This window comes from Rhinopithecus bieti, unplaced genomic scaffold (assembly GCF_001698545.2).
Source record: "Rhinopithecus bieti isolate Rb0 unplaced genomic scaffold, ASM169854v2 scaffold_5273, whole genome shotgun sequence".
Classification (NCBI taxonomy): Eukaryota; Metazoa; Chordata; class Mammalia; order Primates; family Cercopithecidae; genus Rhinopithecus; species Rhinopithecus bieti.
In genome coordinates this window covers 361,758-380,236 of record NW_016805057.1, presented here as the reverse complement: position 1 = coordinate 380,236, position 18,479 = coordinate 361,758, and the positions used below count along the sequence as shown (strand labels likewise).

The following is an 18,479-nucleotide window of genomic DNA, read 5'->3' as shown; positions in this document are numbered from 1 at the left end:
ACATAAATTATAATAAGCCAATCTCTCCTCACACCTATAATCCCAGGACTTTGGGAGAGTGAGGCAGGTGGATCACGAGGTCAAGAGATCAAGATCATTTTAAAACTTTTCAAATGACAATAATTTTAGTCAAAATAAAAATATGGCTTTACTATAAATAGTAGAAAATGACAGTACTCTAACACATACTTTAGTCACAAAAGGAGATATTTAGAGACAGCAAAGCAAGACAACTTTTTAAAAATCTTAATTCATCAGTTCCTACTAGTATGAAAGGATGGTTTCATGGTTACAAATGAATATGAATATAGAGAGACAGAAAACAGAGTCTGCTTACTTTTATCATCTCCACTGTTGTAGGCATCACTGTCCGGAGAATGTTCACGCCGGCGTTTTGGAGACTGTCTAGGGCTGGGACTACCTTCATTTCTATAGCGCTTCCTAAATTGGGCAAGCAAACACAATTTATAAAATTCTAGGGGCAAAAGAGATTTCTTTGTTTTACTAGTATCTCTTTACTATAACTGGAATATATAATTGTAGAAAAGCAATATTGCCAGAGGTATATCATACAAAGGATATTCAGTGTCTTTAATAAAAATTCTTTACTTCATTTGCTAAGAATTGTGAACTTAAAATACACAACATTTCTTCTTCTTCTTCATTATACATGTAGAATACTCAAGTGAAAATTGCCAGATTTAAATACCGCAAGGTGGTAACATGCAGCACAGAAATCAATATATTAATGTACCCTCTAATATAAACATTCAGCAATTTTGCATTCTTATGATATAAAAATGCCTTACGCTGCAGAGCTGAATGAGAAAACCTAACATTGGCTTTGAAGTAAAAAAGCTATGAGTTCAACTTACAACTACATTAGTTATTATGCAGCCTTTGGAAAGTTCCTCGAAGTCACTGAACCTTAGTTTCCTCATCTGAAAATGGGGGGGTGGGACTGGGTGGGTGGGAAATGAGAGTCCATCTCATAAAACTGCAGTGAGGAATAAATTAGTTATGTCATAAACCCAGAGCCAGATATGTTGTGGGTATACTGTAAAATCAGTTCCTTTTCCTTTCTTGGAAATCACTTTCTTGTTGACAAATTAATAAAATAATTCATATGTTCATTATACTTTTGTTCCTTAGTTGAGCTTTAAATGAGTAGCATTTTATATCTCTTGGGTACTTATTCTAGTGTTTTCCCCATTTTCATCAAAATTTGACTACCTGTTTTTCATTAACATTGTTTGTTTATAAATACTATGGTCGAAAATTAAGAAACATACTGTATATACGGACCAATGGAACAGAATAGAAAACCCAGAAATAAAGCCAAACGATCTTCAACAAACCATACAAGACATGATGGGGAAAGGACATCCTATTCACTAAATGGTGGTAGGAAAACTGGCAAGTCACATGTAAAAGAATGAAACTGGATCTCTCTCACCTCAAACAAAAATCAGCTCAAGATGGATCAAAGACTTAAATCTAAGACCTGAAACCATTAAAATTCTAGAAATTAACACTGGGAAAACTCTTTTGGACAATGGCCTAGGCAAAGACTTCATGACCAAGATTCTAAAAGCAAATGCAACGAAACCAAAAAGAAATAAATGGAACCTAATTAAACTAAAAAGCTTCTGCACAGCAAAATAAATAACAAAGAAAACCCATAGAATGGGAGAAAATACTTGCAAACTATGCATCCAACAAGGGACTAGTATCCAGAATCTATCAGAAAGTCAAACAAATCAGCAAGAAAAACATAAACAATCAATCAAAAAGTGGACAAAGGACATAAATAGACATTTCTCAAAAGAAGACATACAAACAGCCAACAAACATATGAAAAAAATGCTCAAAATCACTCATCATCAGGGAAATACAAATTAAAACCACAATGAGATGCCACCTTACTTCTACAAAAATGGCCATTAAAAAGTAAAAAAAACAGTAAATGTTAGCATAGACATGATGAAAAGGGAATGCTTATTCACTGCTGGTGGGAATGTAAATAAGTGCAACCTCTATGAAAAACAGTATAGAGATTCCTTAGAGAACTAAAAGGAGATGTTTGATCCAGCAATCCCACTACTGGGTATCTACCCAAAGGACAAGAAGTCATCCTATGAAAAAAACACATGCACATGTATGTTTATAGCAGCAAAATTCACAACTGCAAAGATATAGAACCAACGTAAGTGCCCACTGGCCAATGAGTGGATAGAGAAAATGTGGTATATATACACCATGAAACCATGGAATATTACTTAGCCATAAAAAGCCATAAAAAAAGTATTTTTTAATGGAGTATTACTTAGCCATTTTGTTTTCTTAAAAACAAAACAAAACAAAACAAAATAATGTCTTTTGCAGCAACTTGCTCTCACTTGTAAGTGAGAGCTAAGCTATGAGTATGCAAAGGCATACAGAGTGATATAATGGGTTTTGGAGGCTCAGAACGGGGAGGGTGGGAGAAGAGTGAGGGACAAAAACGTACATGTTTGGTACAATGTACACTACTCAGGTGACAGGTGCACTAAAATCTCAGAATTCATCCAGGTAACCAAAAACCTCTTGTACCCCAAAAGCTATTGAAATAAAAATAAAACAAAAACATTGCAACACATGTATATCCTAGACGGCTCCTTTATATAGATGAGCAATCATGTGGAGAAGGCCCCAGGTGTAATATGACAATTCACAGGCCCAAGCTTGTGTACTACTTTATCCAAGGCTCCTCTCCCATCAATAACTGGCCTATTTCCCCATTTTTCATATCTAATGACATGCTATGACAAGAGAAGGGGGTGAAAGTGACACTGTGCAAATGTGAAGACGATTCAGGAGGCCTTGCCGCTTCAGCTTCTGCCCTCTTGCTATGTTTATACCATCACATGTAAAGCAGAGTTTAGACTACTGAAGTTCAGGGGGTCAAGTGAAGGAGAAACAAGATGTCCTGTTTGCCAGACACATGAGTGAGACAATCCTGGGCCTCCAGGCCCAGCTGCATTGTCAGATGGAATGTTGATATATGAGTTACTCCAAGTGAGACCAGTAGAACAACCACTCTATTGAGCCCAAGAAAAACTGCCAATCCACAGAATCATGAGCAAATAAATGGTTGTTGTTTTAAGCTACTAACTTATGTGGTGATGTGTTACATGAGAAAAAGTTATTTCTAGGAAATACCTAAATAAACACAATTAGAGTAAAATAAAATACGGCAATTTGGCAAACCTTCTACATAACAGCAGTTAAAAAAAGTGCTGGATAAACTGAACTACTGAGATGACAATACAGTTAATGAAAGATTAAGATATTAATCTCACGTAGTTTCTGTTAGAGAGTTATTCAACTTCTAAATTTCTGGGGTCACTGTCAACTCTTAGATTGTCTAACCATGAAAAACCAGAAAAACTTTTGCTATTATAAGCAGATATCAGAAGCATGAAAAAAATACAGTTTGAGTATCCCTTATCCATGAAATGCTTTGGGTTTTGAATATTTGCATTGTACTTACTGGTTGTGCATCCTTTATCTGAAAATCTGAAATGTTCCAATGAGCATTTCCCCTGAGTGTCATGTCAGCGCTTAAAAAGCATTAGATTTTAGAGCATTTCAAATTCTGAATTTTTGGATTTGGGATGCTCAATCTGTATTAATGAAAACATAGGACTGAATAAAAGATAAATAACAAAGATTTCAGAATTTTAATCTTAGAAAATAAAGAGGTCAGAAAAGTAGGGCGTAGGGAGGGCGGGAATATGTACCTGTGCCTCCATGTGTTAAAAAAGGTATCTCTGAAGTTTATGTTCAGGTAAGATTGTTCAAAATGTAAGGAGAGGAAAGCAGGAAAGTAATCCAGGGGGTGTACTACAGAAAACCATGGCTGCAGATTAAAGAGAAGCCAAGACCTAAGGGAAGAAGGTTCTACTTCTGTGCTGTGTTGTTTGGCCCTAACCATAACCCACAATAGTGAGGATGAAAAAAGCCTAAAGTAGGGAGCCTGTATTCACCCTGTGGCAAACGAGCTGGAGGTAGGAGCAAGAAAACTGAAGATACATAAATTATTTTCTCAGTATGTTTTGGCAAGGTAAACCAGTGTTTATCCCAGTTGGAGGCAAAAAAGCAGTTAACTCTAATAAAAGTTTTGTTTTGTACCCATAGAACTTCAAAATTGACCAATTGGAGTCTAGAATTCTCACGAACACTGGGATCAGCTTAGTCAATTACAGTCTCCCCATCAACTAATGACAGCCCCAACACAGAGAGGACTGCCAAGATGACAGGGACAACTCTGGAGCCATCTTAGCCATCATCTGGAGAAAACCTTTCTGAGACTGAAATTAATTCAGAGGGAAACTGGAGAGACGGAAACTGCTAATGCTTTGTTTGAGAATCTGGATATAGCCACATCGGAACAAGCAAAAGCTAATCTCCAACTTCCTAGATATTTGAGCAAGTAAGCGCTTTTTTTGGTTAAAAAGGGGGTGAGCGGCGGGCGCACGTCTGGTGTTGTGGCAGTCGATGCCCTCAGATATATGAGACACCCAAGAACACATCTTTTGACTCCAAAGAAACTACTCCACAGGCACAAGAGAAGACACTTCCTTTTCTCTCATCTTTGAACCATGCAGTGATTACAAGGATTCCCTCAGTTCTAAAACATTGTGAATGCTTCCTGCAGCCTAGGGGTAGTGACTCCATAATTACAAGCACATAAAACTCATGAAGGATCATCAGAATGGCACAGGTGATATCCCTTGGTGACTAGTCTAGGGGATGTGATGGGATACAAGTTCACTGATTCCTGTCTTAATTTAAAAATTATTTTTTCTAGACAACTGAAAAAACTTTTTTTTTTTTTTTTTTTTTTTGGAGACAAGGTCTCCACCCAGGCTGGAGTGCAACAACATAACCTTGGCTGACTGCAACCTCTGCCTCTCAGGCTCAAACAATCCTCCCATCTCAGCCTCCCAAGTAGCTAGGACTACAGGCATGTACCACTATGTCCAGCTAATTTTTGTATTTTCTGTAGAGATGGAGTTTGCCATGTTGCCCACTCCTGGCCTCAAGGAATCTGCCCGCCTCGGCCTCCCAAAGTGCTGGGTAAAAAAACTTTAAACACCAGATACATATAATAACTGACTGATAATTATTCTTACTTTGATTTTCTTTCATCATGTCCATCTCTTGGATTCCTATCTTCTCGGATCTCTTCTCGCTTTTCTCTGCGGTCATCTCGTCCTTTGTCTTTGTCTTCCCAATCCCTCTGGCGTTCTCGTTCTTTATCCCTTTCTCTCGCTCTTTCTCGTTCCCGTTCTCGCTCTCGCTCTCTCTCCCGTTCTCGCTCTCTTTCCCTCTCTCTTTCTTCTCTTTCTCGTTCCCGTTCTTTTTCCCTGTCTCGCTCCCTCTCTCTTTCCCGCTCTCGATCGTGGTCTCGGTCTCTATCCCTTTCACGATCTCTCTCTTTTTCTCTTTCTCTCTCCCGTTCCCTAGCACGTTCTCTTTCTAGTTCTCTCTCTTTTTCTCTTTCCCGATCCCGTTCACGTTCCCTCTCTCTCTCCCGCTCCCTGTCTCGTTCTCGTTCCCGATCTCTCTCTCTAGCCCTTTCATCTCTTCTATCATCCACTCTGTCTACTCTTCGTTCCTCTCTTCTTTCATCACGCTCAAGCTCGTCATTCCTTCCCTGATGTCGAATTGGTGAGCTTGGTCTTTGATCTACAATGAAAATCAAGTTTTGTCAGTGATTAATTTGACAGATAACCTATTGGTAAGACAGCATGGTAAATCTTAAATTTTATCTGTGTATAGGGTCACACTGGCAACAAATTACAAACCGAGTAGCATATTTAATTTTAACTTAATATCCAAGTAACAATCACCCCTAGACCTTAAATTTTTTAAAGATAATTTTTATTTGCCCTCTAACTACCATGTTTCCTGCTCCCCGTCAACCCCCTTCCCCACTCCCACTGATCCACCTTTGATCTTTCTCTGCATGCTCCCTACCCTACCTCCAGCCCACTGCTCCAACCCCACTTTCTGCCATCTCTACCCTTCACCTCTGATCTTCTCTGTCCCCCCAGCAGGACCTGAGAACACTGGTGGCAAAGGATAGGGGCAGCAGGAGGTGTAGAACATAGGAGCTGAAGGAAAAAAAAAATTTCCCTCGTAAGTCACACCTCTAATTTCAGGCCAAAATATATACAAATCAAAGTGCAGCTATTATGTGAGGAAAATATAGTGAACAAAACATATGTCAGAATTTGTTGCTGCAATATCAATCTCTTATCATGAACTGTAATATTAAGGGTACTGATGTCTAGCAATCTTGAAATAAATGTAAAAAGTGTTTCATATTAGTGATATATATTTGTAATTAATAACCAATTACTAATAAATTAGAAGCTTTACTTAATTATATAAATGACTACTCAGATGAAGAGTTGTTTTCTTAAAATGTTAACTGATAACCTCATCACATTCTATTTAAATTTTTTCCATGTACACACAAATCACATAAACAGAGTAAATGAATGCATGCTGCCCAAATACCCCGTTGAGCAGAAAATTAGTCTGGGATAAAAAAACGTATAAGAGGATGGCATGAACTTTTCAAAGAGATAGTCATTTTCAAAGCAACTACTGTAGTCTGATCTAGGCTACTGTGATGTTTCCATTTACATACTATATATCTACTGGTTGTTTGATAAATATCATAATAATAAGGCCAACAGGTTGGTAAGTGGAACATCTAACATCAACTCATTAAGCAGAATAATTTTAGGATGTTTCTAGGAAGGGTTCAATATGGTACTTTGGATTTCCCTTCCTAATCACTGATTAAAAAGACAAGATCTATCTATCTTTACTATTTTAGAGGTTATAGACCCAGATACAAATGATCATAGCATTTTAAAGTGAAATCAAAATGAAATCCTACACAGTCGCTTCTCCCCCCTTCTATTTAAAAACAGAAATTATGCTCCAAAGTTGTCTTCCCAATGTCACAGAGATGATAGATGCATTAGAAGTCAGTTTTCTTAAATGCTTTTACTTTTGATGAAACCAACTTCAAGTGGCTCTTCTGTATCATACTTTGGATTCCTAGAATGCTATCTACCCATCTTTTGTATTGTCTGAATTCCTAGTTTGAAGGAGTCATACCAACATCATAATCATTACAAGATAACCTGAAACAAACTCAATACCATAACTTATAGCAAATCATACTTTAAATTTCTAATTACAGCAATATCAGCAAATAGACTATTCAGACATGCTTTAATGGGAGATATATTTTATTTTCCCAACCAAAATATCAATGCTTTCTTCAAAGGAAAATGCAAAGAATATAAGAACATCACTTTAGTATGTCTAAACTATCTTCCCCTATCTTTCCCCCAAAATGTGTTATTCAAAGATGTGCTTCTACTTACACATTTCCTTATTTTAATAAACGACATACCAATTCATTAAAGCTGATAATCTCTGAGTTGTGTAAGTCTCATCATATCCAAGTACCATCAACTTCACTTCTAAAATATTTCTTTGTTCCTTTCTCTGTCCCCACAGATATAGTTATTAACTCAGACCTTGATCAGGTCTTCTTAGATGCCTATGTCATCAACAGTCTAATTGGTATCCTTGTTTTCAATCTTTCCCAACATCCTTAATATGTTTTTGATGAAAATTATTTCTTCCAACGGCTTAAAAGCAGTTATCTTGTAGGCAGTGAAAGGCAATTAAAATCAAATTTTTAGCCTGACTAGGCTAAAGTTGGGTCATTTACTACCTGGCCTATCGTCTTTCATCAGTCCTTTTCTCTGGCTTCTTTTCTACCTTGCCAATTATAGCATACTCTGACTTCAATTTTGTAACATAATTCCTTACTACTCCGAAGCACATGTTTCTTTCAGTCCTGGTGTCTATACATGCTGCACCCTCTCCCTGTAAAGTGCTCCTTCTATAGTTTCCTTTTATCCTTCAGGCCCTAATTCAGATGTCACTTCTTTAGACAGCTTTCTTGGAATTGCTCAGAATTGAGTTTGCTCCTTTGTCTTCTCACAGAACTTTTATATAGAGTAGTAGCATTCATCCTACTTTGCTTTTTTGGATGGGGAGTTCTTCCCTCTCCCCATTAAATTCTACAAGGATAAGAATTATTGTACCTCAAGTGCCTAGCAAAGTGCCTAACATGGGTACTCAACAAATATTTGTAAAATATTCATTAGCCTCCAAAATATATTTTTATTTCAATCATACATCTGATAATTATCGAAGTAGTTACAGTAAAATTAAAATAGAGAACTGAATTCAGAAGACCTGAGTTTGAATTCCAGATCTGGAACCTACTTCTCTATAATATTGTAATCTTACTACTCTTAGATCTAATCCCCAAAACTCTGAAAACATGAATTGTTTTATCATACCTACACTTACAAGGATATTGTAAAGATTAAGTCAGAATATATGTAAAGCAATTATCAGAGTTCTTGGCACCTAGCAGAAGATCAATGTGGCTGAACTAACCATAAGATTGAAACCAAATGGTACTACTGAATTCAGGCATGAGATGAGAAAAATCTGAGCAAGGATATGAAAATAGAAAAAAAGGAAAAAAGAGATTTTAAAAAAAGTATCATCAGTTCTAAAAGTCCTAGGGAAGAAATAATTTCAGATATCAAAACAGAACATAGAAACTCCAGCCCTATCTGTAACTAAGGAAATTCTACATATCTTTTAACCAAAATGCATTAGGCTTACCATACAAACTCAACCCAATCAATTCTCCTACTTCTGATCCTATCTATGCTCCCAAAAGTAGATGATGCCTTAGAAACTTTATTCTTCTTCTACTACTAACCAATCAAGATATAATATTACCTCTTTGATTCAGCCCATAATAAAGTATCAATATTCAATTCTCTGGGCCATCAAGTTTCATGCTATATTAATCTAGGCATTATAGTGAACCTTACTTCAGCCAAGGTTAGTAAGACCTTCATAAAATTTTTAATGTTTAAAGGCCCGAATAAGTACAGAAACAAAAGCTTGCCAAATTGGCAAAGAAAGTATTTACAACGCTTCTTAAAAGTGCTTCCTAATCTTGCTTCAAAATTGATTTAAGAGATCATTTGATAGATGAACAGAAAAAGTTTTAGCTTAAGACATATAAGAATGCAAAATTAGCTAAAGCAAATACTATATCTTCTCAGGATAGAATACAAATAAAATATTTCTCTAAACAATCCCTAGCCCTATCATTTTTTTTTTAATTTTTTAATTTTTATTTTTTATTGCTCCTCTCTGAAAGTCCTTATAAAATTCTATTGATCACAGCGAATGAGTGAGTAGCCAGGATACTCAGATGTGAAGTTTAGGTATTTCTTGAATCAGAATTGCCTGGAATGGAACCCAACCATCTACATTCTTTAAAGGTTTGCAAGCTATTTGGTTAAGATGAGAGACACACAGCAGGGCACCCAAGTTTTTGCACTTTGTTGCCAGTAGGTACTGGTCACTAGATATTGACATAATCCCTCCCAAACCATGTGAACAAAGATTATATGAGTATATATAATAGTTTCAAGTGTGTCATCAAGCACAAGCCTTAAAATATATTTTATATTAAAAAGTAAATTGGTAACTTTTAAAAAACAATTCACCCAATTGATATTGTTCACTATTTAATAAAATTCTGTTTGACAAACCTCTCTCTCTGTTGTCGCGACGGTCTCGCTCTCCATGTCTTCTCTCAAAGGAAGAATCCCTTGCTTGATCTCTGCTGTCTCTTTCAGGATATCGGTCTCTTTCAGGATAGCTACTTCGAGTTTCCCAGCTGTCATGATAGTTGCTATTACTACTGTGACTATCAATTTGAGAACCTCTTGAGCCTCGACTTCCTAAACAAAGGACAGTCACAAATGTTTACCACATACACTTTATTCAACAAATTTCATCAGTCACATCTTTCCTCCTAAAAACCACTAATATATATATATTTAATATTCCAAAGTGTGGTAATCACTCCTGAAAAGAGTATCAAGCAATGAATCAGAACAACCAAGGTGTCCAATGACTGACCTGAGTAGACAAAGTCTCAGTTTTCTCTATCTATATAAAAGTCATACGATAAAATCATAAAACTATAAGATTCATTAAAGTTAACGTGTCCCCCCCCGCCAAAAAAACACTATTTCTTCATATCTAATTCACAGATATATAAAAATAATGAAAAAAATGGGTATGTATTATTGCTTAAATACAGTTTACAGTGAAAACATTCCAACATAGAACACCAAGGTTAATGACATTAAATTGTATGTGAAAATTTTCATTAACATATGTGGGAAACAAACGTTCACAGTGGTTTTGTTCGTAACAGCCAAAACCTGCAAAGTACACTAATGTCTTTCAATGGGTGAACAATTAAACTGTGGCACGTGCACGCCATGGAATACTATTCGGCAATAAAAATAAATGACTGATACTTGCAACAACTTGGATGAACCCCAAGAAAAAATTATGCTGAGTGAAAAAGCCAATCTCAACAGGACACATACAGCATTATTCCATTTATGAGACAATTACAGGATAAAGGACACATAAGAGACTGCCAGGGGTTGGGGCCGGGGGCCAGGCGAGAATTGTGGCTATAAGGGGATAATAAAAGGCAATCTTAGGATATTACAGATGAGTATCTTGACTATGGAAATGGGCTACACATATGATAAAACTGCATAAAGCTACATACAGACACACACCCAAGTGCATGTATACTGGTGAAATCTGAATAAATTCTATGGATTGTACCAATGTCAGTTGTTTGGTTTTGATACTATACTACAGGTAGGATGTGAGATGTTAACACTGGAGAAGTTGGGAGAAGGATAAACAAAGTTTCCCTGTACATTTATTTGCAATCTCCTGTGAATTCCTAATTACTTCAAAACAAAATGAAATTAAAAAAAAAAAAAACCTTTTTTGAGCAGGGAGGGTTAGAAGTAGAGAAAGAAGCAGTCCTGGGGCTGTGATAATTTAGGAATATCTGGCAAAAACAGACGGAAACTCTGAGGGCCCTGCCCTTAACCTCATAGAATTACCACAAATCAATCTTGATAAAGATGAGTTCACTCCAAACATAAAAGAACATATGACAAACTAACCCACCCAAAGTCAGAATCAACAAGCACTTCCCCAAGATTTAAAAAACAAACAAAAACACAAAGAATATAAATGTAACAGGCTTTTGAGACCTAAAAGATTTACAGCATGATTCTATGGGTATTTTAATAATCAAAATAGATATGAAAAATATTTTAATAATTAAAGACCAGGAAGAAAAAATGTAAAACATTTTTAAAGACTACAAAAAGGCTACATATAACATCTAGGAATGAATGGGTTAACCATCAAATCAGATGCAGCTAAGAAAGAACTGGTAAACTAGAAGTTAAGTCTGAGAATATGACCTAGAGGCAAAACAGATAAAGAGATGAAAAATTTAAAAGTTAAGAATGAAAGAAGATACAATGAGGAGATTTACTGTGTCTAAAATTATATGTTGTTTAGAGTTACATTAAAAAAAAAAAAAAGCCTGAAAGGATAGAAAAAGATATATCAAACAAATACTAACCAAAAGACAGCTGCCAGCAAAACAATCTTCAAGAAAAATGCAGGCTGAATGCCCTTTATCTGAAATGCTTGGGACCACAGGTGTTTTGGATTTTGGAATATTTGCATTATATTGATTCAGCATCCCTAATCTGAAACATTGGAAATCCAAAATACTCCAATAAGCATTTCCTCTGAGTGTTACGTCAGCTCTCAAAATGGCTAGATTTTATCAGAGTTGCTAGTGGCTATAGTTGAAAAAAAAAAGAAAGAAAGAAAATACATTAAAAAGTTTGAGATTTTGGAGAATTTCAGATTAGGGATGCTCAACCTGAACCTGGCATAAACAGTCATTCTATAATGAATAAAGAAATAAACAACTCATCTTATGTGTACCTAAGAGCAAAGCCTAAAAGTAGTCAAACAAAAAAATGATCAAACTATAAGAAGAAATGAACAAATGTACAAATTCCACAATGATAGTGGAAGACTTAACTCACCTCTCTGTAATGACAGAACAAGCAGACTAAGAAAAATTACATGTAGATTTGAAAGTGTAGTTAAACAAACTTTATCTTAGAGAAAACACTCTGCATTCAACCATTACAAATGCAACTCCCTTGAAAGCATATGTAGAACACTTACAAAAACAGACCACTGAGCCACAAAATAAGAGTTAACAAATACATTTCCCAAAGAACTGACTTTCAACAGAGTATTTTCTGACAACTGAAATGGGGCGAGAGAACTTAATCCTTAATGCAATAAAAAGCATCTGCAAAAAATCCACGAACACCATACTTAGTAATAAAATGCCAGCAACAATCCTTTAAAATCTGAAACAAAGCAAAGCCCACTCTACTTATATTTAACACTGTATTGATAAAAATGCTCAGCAGGTTACTGACAGAAAATTAATAATCAGAAAAGAGCCAAATCAGTCTGTTCCTAGGAACATTTGTTAAGACAATCTAATTAGATCAAGAAAATACAGCAACATCATTTAAATGTAAGATTAATATACAAATGCCAATTACCATTTCCATGTACCAACAAAGCATTAGAAAATGCAATGTTTTAAAAGACACCATTTAGTGACATACGTACACAGTTATTCACTAAAGCATTGTTTGAAAGAGATAAAGATTGGAAAACCAAAATACCCAGTAATGCAGCACTTGCTGACTTTATGGTATATTCTACAATAGACAACATGTGCCAAAAGAAGAAAATAGCTGTTTACCACAAAGAAAGACATGAAAGATATTTTTACTGGTTGAAAACAGTAGGATATAAAACAGTACATAGTTTTTTCCAGTGTTTTAAAATTATTTTGTAAATCCAGAGGGGAAATCAAATGAATATTTATTTGCTTGCGTAAAATGTTTTTTGGGAAGAATATATACAAAGCTGGCAAAAGAGTGGTCAGGGTACAAGGGAGGCTTTTCACTATATATCCTTTTATACATTCAAAATTTTGAACCATGTAAATGCATAATTAAGAATTTTTTTTATCTTACAAAATGTAAAAGCACTATTTACAATGGCAACAAAAATAGAGGATACCCAGGAAAAAAAAATGTAAAAAATATTGGAAATATTATAAATTAAGTTGATGCATTTGAAATAAAATCCAACAATTTTTTATGAAATTAAAAACTGTTTTCTAAAATTGACATGAAAAAGTAAAGGGTCAAGAAAACACAAGGCAGCTCAAAGAAGCTAAAGGACCCTCAACACAAATATGAAGCTGTAATACTGACCAAGGATTGACTAACAGACCAATGGAAAGAATAAAAGTGATCAAAGTTCTGCAGCAGTGTTTGGGGAGAGGGGAGAAAAGCAGGTGGAGGTAAAGAGAGGACATGATAATTAAGTCTCAGCAGTTTGGAAATAGTTACAATATATTTAAGTCATTTGGGTGATGGCAAATACTTTTTATGAAAAGAAAAATGGCTCAAGATAATGACATGTGGCAGTTTGACAGGGTCTGAAGCAAGTACAAATACTGAAGAATACACAAATCAGTCATTTCTGATGCGAACAATTTTGAAAACCCACCACTTTAATTCTACTTTAATTTAATGAACATTTTATCATATTTATAACTATTTAAAAGAAAGTAACTTCCTTGTGATTCTACTTTTTTGTCTGATAGTGATTTTCTTAGTGTTCTACATTAATCAAGATGACGGGCATGACTGGATATAATTGGGGGGGTCTAGCTCAAGCTCCATTTACCTTCTGCTATTTTAACTAGTAATTCCAATTAGGAATTTATAAGGAAGACTATAAGTTCAATTAATTAAAAATTACTGTGACAAAATGATAACGAATGTAAGAAACAACATATTAGAAATCTTAGGAGATGTTATACTTTCTATATAAGACATAGTTCATTGACAAGTCAAAAACCTTACCCTTTTCAGGTAACTCAGGAACTCTCCCCCTACTTCTGCCCATTCGGTCATTTCTAATTTCACTTCGAGACTCATTTCTGGACTCATTCCTTATTTCAGTACGAGAACTTTCTTCTCTCAAATGGTTTCGGCCATAACTCCGGGATTCTTCTGGATATGCATCCTCCTTTCGATGAGTATCTCGACCTTCACGGTCCCTGTAGTCATGGGCATCACGAGTGGACCGAGAATCTCTGGGATCACGGCTCTCTTTGGTATCTCTGCTATAATCCCTCATCTCTCTTGAGTCCCGAATGTCTCTGGAGTCTCTTAGTTCCCTTCGGTCCCTAGTATCTCTGGCATCTCTCCGATCCCGACCATCTCGAGGTTCTCTGTCATCTCTGTGGTCTCTAGAAGAGCTCTGATCCTGTTCATACTCTCGTTCTTCTCTTGAGTCCTTTTCTCTGTCTCGTTTGCCCCTAGTATCTATAATGCAATTTTGGAAATCGACTGTAATTGCCTTTACAAAGTTTCAGGAAACCAGACAACATATTTAATACAGAACTTTAAAAATTTTATTACAATGACAATTCATGTTCTTTGCAAAAAATAAGAAGCTAAAATCCCAAAGATAATTAACACTTGATAACAATGTTCTTCATTAAACTCGGAACATGAATTTCCTCTGCCCCGACTTACCTATACTTACAGATCCTAAACAACTGAAACAAATAAGTTGATCTCCTATCATTGATGGCCTACTTTTTAGAAACCACTTTTATATATAAAGACACTTCAGTTACTTTAATCTTTTCTGTCAACTATTAAGCCAGGCTAAACTAGACCGTATGTGACCTCCTCAAAAGTACTTAAGTACTTGAGGGTAGCCTATGGTGAGTAAGCTAGCTGGTTAAGTGATATTGTTATTCACTCTCTTTTCCTGCACTTTTTAATGGTATAACACTCATGTGTGCAAGTCTTTAAAGCTTTCTTAGAGCACTTTCTAGCTGGGTGTGGTGGCATGTACCTACAGTGCCAGCTACTTGGAAGGCTGAGGTAGGAGGATCGCTTGAATCCAGGAATTCGAGTTCAGCCTAAGCAACATAGTAAGATGAGACTTTTTCTCTTTAAAACGAACAAACAAAAAAGCATTTCATAGAAAAAAAAATACTTTCACTTTTTAAAAGCTGGACTGAATCACACTGACTATCTGAAAAAACCATGTCATTTTATAATAAAGAAATAGAGACCCAAAACTTAAATGGCTTAGTCAATCCCATAATTTGGAAAGATTAGAAACCACTCTTTACATATATTTAGAAAGGGCATAAACTGATTATAACAAATCGGATATGAAGCCAAAGAATTAACAAAAGAACCTCAAAGAATAAATTCTGCCCTTTTTATCAGATTCTTCTGCAAGTATACTCTGGATATACTCTGGAATTGCCCTAGTCTGAGGCTATTTTGGCAACTCTAGCAGCCTCATGCCCAAAACATTATAAGTTTACCTCCTTTTCTCTTTGTCTAGTGGCTAGGCCCACAGACTTTCTCATGGACCTAAACATCTTGTAACCACAAGGCCCTCAGACCCTCATCAATAACCTATCTCCCCCACCAATTCCTTTGTCCATATATCCATATCCACAAATCCCGTTTAAGGACAAAGGCAAGAGGCAAAGATCTGACATATCTCCATCCCTTTCTGTAAATATCTTTCACTTCTACTCCTCCCCCAATACCAGCTGTGCCTGGAAATGTGTTCACTTAGTGCCAGATCTTTTTCTCATGATGCGCCCATCTGTCTTTACAAATACATCTAGATACTGTATTTTGTTCTTTACCTACCTCCCTATCCTTCCACCGAAATTATCCTTATTTCAGAAAATGACATCTAAATAGAGAGGAACAATTTTTTAAGTACTTACAAAGAAGTTAAAACAATTATGGTTTGTTACGAGAAGAATCCCTTAATACAAGCATTCCTATGAGACTCAATTGCTTACTATTTTCCCTTCATTAGTATGTTTAATAATGTTAATGGAGTTTTCATTCAATAAGAAGTCATTAAATATGTACTATATTCCTGATCAATTCTAGTTGTTAAATATCTTATTAAAATTTAGAGAAAGGTACAACATAAGAGAATTTTCCCATCTTACCAATGTTCCATAAATACTGCTGTGCTGACCTAGTCCCAAAATCATACACACACAAAAAAAATTCTATCAAATAGGTGCTTTCCCCAGTCCCTGCCTATTTTCTTGAATATCATTCTCAACTGCCATTTTCTTGAACAAAAGAACCCAATTAATTATTGCTTGCACTGTTGATAGGAAGAGAATACTAAATTCAACATGTTTCATAGGAGACTGCTGTACTCCACTCACACAGAGGCGCTTAAAAGGCAAATTAAATATAAATGTTGTTGCAAGTAAGCATTTCCTGAGTACTTACTATGTTAAAAAATGAACACAGGAGAAGTTAGAAAACAGACTTAGTTAAATCTACAAAGACCAGAAGCTTAGACAAGAAGTAAAGAAAGAGATGAGAGCTATTAAACAGGCTTTATTGCCAGGTAACAATAAAATCTCAGCCTGAATAGGGAGTAGCAAATCCAAAGTTAACTTAATTCTCTCTCAGGGATACAGAAAGGAAAACCGCTTTGCTTACTTCTTTATTATGACCTAGAAATTTGACGAGTTGGTTTGCAATGACCTTCTGCAATTCCCCCCAGCCTTCACTCCTTTATCAAAACACTTCTGACGCTTTCAAACTATGCTCCCTGATTTGTTGCTTTTCTTCCCTTCACCTCGTTTTCAAAAGACATTAACTCAGCAATTAAAAAGGATGCTCTAAGGATCAGATGGCCAAAAATTTCTAGAACTTGAGAGTACTTACTCAGCAGAACATCTTTTATTATTATTATTATTATTTTTGAGATAGAATCTTGCACTGTTGCCCAGGCTGGAGTACGATGGTGTAATCTCGGCTCAATGCAACCTCCGCCTCCCGGGTTCAAGCAAGTCTCCTGCCTCAGCCTCCCGAGTAGCTGGGACTACAGGCGCATGCCACCATGCCCAGCTAATTTTTTGCATTTTCGTAGGTACGGGGTCTCACTCTATTAGCCAGGATGGTCTCGATCTCCTGACCTCGTGATCTACCCACCTTGGCCTCCCAAACTGTTGGGATTACAGGCATGAGGCACCGTGCCCGGCTAGAACATCTTAACTAAAGAAAGCACCAGCTTAGCATACCTGTAAATACCAACTTGTATATACTAATAGCTTACATTCCCATGTTGTTAAGCATCTCCCATTGCCCTCAAGAATTCTAGTCTGTGTGTTACAGAAGACTTAACAGAGGAAAGTCCTCCTCCATTTCTTATTACAACAATGAAGCTGGATATCCAATTTTTCAATTAAAAAAATCAAAGTAAAGTACACACCTTCCCTCCTTTCATGACGTCGATCATGAGACTGTGAAGTTCGTTCATGATCATGTCTTCCTTTCTCTCGCATTGGAGAGCGATGCCTTGGAGGACTCTGCTTTCTCTGAGGAGACGACAAAGAATGTGAAGGATAAGGAGAGGCAGAGCGTCGTAAAGGTGGAGTTAGTGTCCGCTGATAAGATGGTGAAGGAGTTCTTTTTCGACGAGGAGAAGGAGAATGTCTTTGAATAGATGATCCCGATTGTGAGGAAGATGAGTGATGTCTAGAAGATATAGGAGAATGATGCTGTCCTGCTGGGGAAGTAGACCTACAAGGAAAAACAGTAACAATAAAACATGTATTCCAGAACTTCGTTTCTAGCCAAAGGAAAATCTTTAAAAACAAACAAGTGAATGTAAAAGTATAGATAATAACTCCAGGATAAATTTTAATTCACAATGCTGTAAAATTATAAGTAAGTCACTTTTTAAAGATGTGACTTAACTTTAAGTCAACTAGAAGCAACAGTTCAAGCACAGATACGCGGTGCTTTTCTCCCAGGCTTTAGTGCCAAAGTACACTGCATTTTCCAACATACACCATCTACCCTAACTTAAAGTATGGAATTCACTCTGATAATCTGACAGTGTGAACAAGTACTTGGAGGGAGAAAACCCACAAACTACGGCAAAACATACTACTGAGATCCAGATAGAAAGTGGCTGTGAGAATGCCTGTAAATTCATGGCTATGGGAAAAGGAGAGCTAGCATCAGCTAAGACAAACAAAAAGTCCACGTTGCTTGGGTTGACATTTAGGACGATGAAAGAATCCTAGAGTTAAGGAAAGGATAACAAAATATATACTGTCTTTAACTTAAGCAATCTGCCTTCACTGTGGGCAGCACAAACTGAGAGTTAGTTCATAGTTCGTGGTTCAACTAACGCCTCCTCTATTCCCTGCAAATCATTTTCTTTCACTGCTACCAGAGAAACAACACATAACCTCATGAAACAGA

The 18,479-nt window shown here is 36.2% G+C and overlaps 1 protein-coding gene across 5 annotated transcripts in view; it reads right to left on the bottom strand.

The window, feature by feature from the left end:
• LOC108528945 (zinc finger CCCH domain-containing protein 13) overlaps positions 1-18,479 on the bottom strand; it is a 102,497-nt gene that overhangs the window by 15,478 nt on the left and 68,540 nt on the right. For 3 of the 5 annotated variants that reach the window (XM_017870957.1, XM_017870956.1, XM_017870958.1), the window contains exons 2-7: positions 17,479-17,789; positions 14,052-14,516; positions 9,729-9,920; positions 6,078-6,161; positions 5,178-5,733; positions 338-441 (exon numbers count right to left, since the gene is read on the bottom strand). In XM_017870957.1, coding sequence (XP_017726446.1) covers positions 338-441; positions 5,178-5,733; positions 6,078-6,161; positions 9,729-9,920; positions 14,052-14,516; positions 17,479-17,551 — 1,474 coding nt within the window. In that variant the 5' untranslated portion in view covers positions 17,552-17,789. The remainder of the gene's footprint in view (positions 1-337; positions 442-5,177; positions 5,734-6,077; positions 6,162-9,728; positions 9,921-14,051; positions 14,517-17,478; positions 17,790-18,479) is intronic. The other 2 variants (XM_017870959.1, XM_017870960.1) reach the window with 2 other exon arrangements.